The 5,209-nt window shown below is 41.2% G+C and overlaps 1 protein-coding gene across 1 annotated transcript in view; it reads left to right on the top strand.

Moving 5' to 3' along the window:
- Positions 1-5,209, top strand: part of Depdc5 (DEP domain containing 5) — a 124,797-nt gene that overhangs the window by 16,166 nt on the left and 103,422 nt on the right. The window contains exons 7-8 of the mRNA XM_013353345.2: positions 1,911-1,980; positions 4,634-4,712. Of these exons, the coding sequence (XP_013208799.1) occupies positions 1,911-1,980; positions 4,634-4,712 (149 nt within the window). The remainder of the gene's footprint in view (positions 1-1,910; positions 1,981-4,633; positions 4,713-5,209) is intronic.

Here is a 5,209-nt window from a genome sequence, read left to right as displayed (position 1 = left end):
TGTGAGCCACCATGTGGTTGCTGGGAATTGAACTCAGGACCTCTGGAAGAGCAGTCAGTGCTCTTAAGCTCTGAGCCATCTCTCCAGCCCTCTCCCCCATGTTTTTTTTTTTTCAGTACTAGAGTTGGAACCCATGGCCTCATGTATACTAGTCAATCACGTACCGCCCCCCCCCCCCCAACAGCTCCAGCCCTGAAACACTCCCTGCCTACTGTTGCCATTTCTTTACTGTCTTATTTGTTTTGTGGTGGGAATGGCCGCACACATGCTGGGAAAGTACTCTGCCACAAATCTTCATTCCCATTTTTAAATTTATTTTTATTTTTTTGGATACAAAGTATCACATTAGCCTAGATTAGCTTGGAACTCACGATGTAGTCAATGCTGGCTATATATAGTTCTTGTGTATTTACAGCTCAGTGTAAGCAATATTGTAATGATTCCATGATATTCTGCTGTACGGATATACCAGTTTATTTTAATTAGTTGGCTATTTTTTAAAATTATTTTTTAAGTTTAGTCTGTCTGTGTGTTTTCCCTGCATTTGTGTATGTGTACCATATGCACACTGGTGCTCCCAGAAGTCAAAAGATTTCTGGGAACTGGAGATATAGATAGTTGTGAGCCATCACATGGGTACTGGGACCTGGGCACAGGTCCTCTGTAAAAGCAACAAGTGCTCTTAACTGCTGAGTTTTCTTTCCAACCTCAGTTTCCTTTTTTTTTTTTTTTTTCTGTTTTGCAAGACAGGGTTTCTCTGTGTAACAGAGCTGTTCTGGAACTTGCTCTGTAGACCAGACTCTCTTTGAACTCAGAGAGATCTGCTTGTCTCTGCCTCCCAAGCGCTGGGATTAAAGGCATGTGCCACCAGTCACCCTGCTATCTGAAGGACTCTTAATCCCTACTCATACATACTTGCATATCCAATTGTATTGTTGCTGTAGTCAGTATCTAAGAAATGGAGTCATCTTATATGTCTATCAACAGATGAATGACTAAAGAAAATAGCATACATGCCTAATGGGATTTTGATGGAACCACTAAAAATAAAATTGCCAAGTGATGGTGGCACATGCCGTAATCTCATCACTTGGTAGGCAGAAGCATGTGGATTTCTGTGAGATCAAGGCCAGCCTGGTCTACAGTGTGACTTTTAGGATAACCAAGGCTACACAAAGAAACCCTGTTTCTAAAAACCAAACCAAACCAACAAAATAATGAGATAAAATCATGACATTTTGCAGGAAATATATGAACTCAGATAACTTTATGTAAAGCAAAACAAGCTAGACTTAGAAGGACAAATACAGTGTCTCAGTCACAGAAACTGTTTGAGTGTGTATTTGTAAATCATGAAACTAGGAAGGGGAACCATGAAAGCAGAAGAAAGAAACTGCTGGGCAGGGTGGCGCACGCCTTTAATCACAGCACTTGAGAATCAGAGGCAGGTGGATGTCTGTGAGTTCCAGGACACCCTGGTCTACAGAGTAAGTTACAGGTCAGCCAGGGCTACATTAAGAAATCTTGTCTTGAAAAACCCCAAAAACCAGAAGAAAAAAAAAAGCCAGTTGTTATTGACACTTGTTTTTTGAGGATTGGTCAAAACTATAAAATCTGTACTCAGATAATTTGTGTATTATTTCTGAGGGTCTCTGTGCTCTAGAGGCCCAGTTTCTAGACCTGTATGTTTTCTGTGGACTTCTGTTGTGTGTGTTCAGGACCCTGAAAGCTGCTTATAGTAGATAAGTTGCTCATGGAGCTCTCTTTGGAGAGATATAGCTGATCAGACGTTTGAGTGCTTGTGACCCTAGATGACAGACACAGGAGGCTAGCTCGTACCACTTAGAAGACAGCGAGCGAGCCGCCTGAAGAGAGTGGTAACAATAACTTGTATGTGTATCTCCTTTCAGAGCGCAGGCTGGTGAGCTCTGGGTCAAGAATGAGAAGGTCATGTGTGGTTACATCAGTGAAGAGACCAGGGTAAGATTACAGAGTGACCTTTTTGGTTTCATTTCCTTATGCCATATTTCTGTGTGTATGAGTGTTTTGCCTGTCACATACATATGTGTGTACCATGTACATGCCCATGGAGACCAGAAGAAGTCATTGGATCTCCTAGAACTGGAGTTAAAGACAGTTGTGAGCCTTGATGTGGGTGCTGAGAACTTGACCTGGGTCATCTGCAAGAGCATCAGGTGCTTTAACTACTGCGTCATATCTCCAGCCTCTGCTTCTGGTTTTTTGAAGTAGGGTTTCATGTAGTCCATGCTGGTTATGTACCCAAGGATCACCTTTAATTCCCAACAGTCCTGTCCCCACATTCCATGTGCTGGGATTGCAAACACATGCTCCCCCTCCCCACACTCAGTCTTGTATAGTATTGGGTATCAGAGCTTCTTGAATGCTGGACAGGTAGTTCACCATTGGGCATTCTGTCAGCTAAGTGAAAGAACGCATGGGTAAAGCTCGCTCTTAGAAGTACCACTTTACCGGGTGCACACTTTTAATCCCAGCACTAGGGAGGCAAATGCAGGCAGATCTCTGGTTTACACAGCAAGTTCTAGGACAGCTAGGACTGCTACACAGAGAAACCCTGTCTCAAAAAACCAAAAGGAAAAAAAGGACCAAGTACCACTTCATAATTAAGAGAATTCTTTTAATAAAAACCCCAACCCCAAGATTTACTCCAAGTAGTAATGTTTTGTTTGATTTTTTACACAGGATTTTGCTATTTAGCCCATGTTGTCTTTGAACTGACTGTGTTCCTGCCTCACTTTCCTGAGTTACAGGATTACAGGCATTAGCCACCATATCAGAGTTTGCTCTGCTTATTGTTATTTTTGTTAAAACTTTGTATAATGGGGCTGGAAAGATGGCCCAGTGATTAAGAGCACCCTGACTGTTCTTCTAGGGGACCTGGGTTCATTCCCAGCACCCACATGGCAGCTAGCAACTGTATGTAACTCCAAGATCTGACATCTTCACACAGACAAACATACAGACAAAACAGCAATGCAAGTAAAAATAAATAATTTGTTTAAAAAAATTTTTGTGTAATGTATTTTGTTTTGCTTCAAGACAGATTATATACTATATTTTGATCAGGTTTCTCTGCCTCCCTCAAGTCTTTCCAAACCATCTCACCTCCCTATCTGCCAACTTTATATTCTTTCTCTCTCTCAAAAACAAAAATGAAAATCAAAATGATGAAAAAAATCAATAAGACAAAAAAAAAAGGCCAAACAAAACTAAACAAAAAGCACTCACACAAAACAGAATTTGTTTTGTGTTGGTCCATGGTCCACTACTACTGGGCATGGATCCTTCCCTGGAATATGGTTGATATACCTGTTAAACTTCATTGGAGGAAACTGATTTTCCTATTGTGAGTAGATATCAATTGCAAATAACTTGTTGGTTAGGAGTGGGACCATGTCCACTTTCACCTTTCATTGCTGGGATCCTGGCTTGCTTGAGCCTGTACAGACTTTTACAGGTCTTCTGTGTGCTGCTACAATCTCTGTGAGCTCATATGTGTATTGGTGCTGTTGTATCTGAAAGACACGATTTCCTTGGAATCATCCACCACATCTGGCTCTTGTAATCTTTCCACTTCTTCCGAATAGGTCCTGAGCTCTAAGGGAAGGGGCTGATGAAGGCATCCCATTTTAAGACTGCTCCAGAGTCTCTCACTCTTTGCACATTGTCTAGTTGTAGGTCTCTGTTAATGCCTATCTACTGCAAGAAGCATCTCTGATGAGGATTGGTGAGCTTGTTAACTGTGGCTATAGAAGTGTATCATCAAGAGTCATTTTATTCCTGTGTTCCTTTAGTAGAATAATAATAGTTTTTTCCATAGGCCCATGACATATCTAGTTGCAGGATCCTGGCCACTTTAGGATGTCAGGTATGGGTTCTATCTCATGTAGTGGTCCTTAAACAAAACAAAAAGCCCCCCTCCCATGGTAGTTGGTTGTTCCTATAACATTGTGCCACTATTGACTAGAATATTTTGTATGCAGGTTGCTGTTATAGGTTATAGGACTTGTAAATGTTAGCTTTTAAGCTTTCAATATGTGTGCACTTTTTTTGCTGTTTTGTTGTTGTTGTTGTTGTTTTTCAAGACAGGGTTTCTTTGAATAACAGCTCTGGTTGTCCTGGAACTTGTTTTGTAGACCAGGCTTGCTTCGAACTTGGAGATCTGATTGCCTCTGCCTCCCAAGTGCTGGGATTAAAGGTGTGCACCATGTCCTGGCATGTACACTATTTTTAATTGCATAATTAACTCACTAAGTAAGTTATTACATAAATAACTTACTTAGTGAGATGGCTTATTGAGTAAAGGTGCTTACCACCAACCCTGATAACCCGAGTCTGAGTTCCTGGGACCTACATAGTGGAAGGGGAGGACTGACTCTGCAAGTTGTTCTCTAACCTCCATGTGTGTTCACTACATGGATACATACATACATACCACACATTCTCTCTCTCTAAATAGTAACGACTAAATATAGGCAGATATGTTGAGTGTATTACTATTGTGGCAGACTCTGACACCCTATTCATTCTGTAGAACTGAAATTGTATATGAATCATTTGCTTTTTAATGCAATTATGTTTTTATTTGTTACAGGTGGTGTTCCGTTCTACGTCGGCTATGGTTTACATATTTATTCAGATGAGCTGTGAAATGTGGGATTTTGATATTTATGGTACTGTTCCCTAAGTACTGATTGTAACTGCCACTGGAGAGAATTTTTTGGTTTCCCCCAAGTCTGTATCATTTTATAGTAAGCATTTGGTGTTCTCTAAAGATGTGTCCTGCTTTCTTGACAAACCTCTTTAGTTCTCTTTTATTATCATTTTTTCATTGTTCTTTTTATTACTGCTTGTTTTTTGAGAAAAGGTCTCATATAGGTGAGGATGGCCTTGAACTTCCCATTCTCCTGCTTCTGTCCCCCAAGTGCTATGATTAAAGGTGTTCATGTCTCTGCCCAGTTTATGCTGTGCTGTGGAGACCAAACCTGGAGTAAGTGTATGCTAAACAAGCCCGTTACTTAACAGAGATACAGTTTAGGGGTGGAGGTGCATGCTTAATCCCAGCACTCAGGAGACAGAGGCATGTTGATTTCTGTGAGTTCAAGACCAGTCTGGCCGGGCAGTGGTGGCGCACGCCTTTAATCCCAGCACTTGGGAGGCAGAGGCAGGC

This window comes from Microtus ochrogaster, unplaced genomic scaffold (genome assembly GCF_000317375.1).
Source record: "Microtus ochrogaster isolate Prairie Vole_2 unplaced genomic scaffold, MicOch1.0 UNK6, whole genome shotgun sequence".
In the NCBI taxonomy this organism is placed as follows: domain Eukaryota; kingdom Metazoa; phylum Chordata; class Mammalia; order Rodentia; family Cricetidae; genus Microtus; species Microtus ochrogaster.
This window is presented reverse-complemented; position numbering and strand designations above follow the sequence as displayed.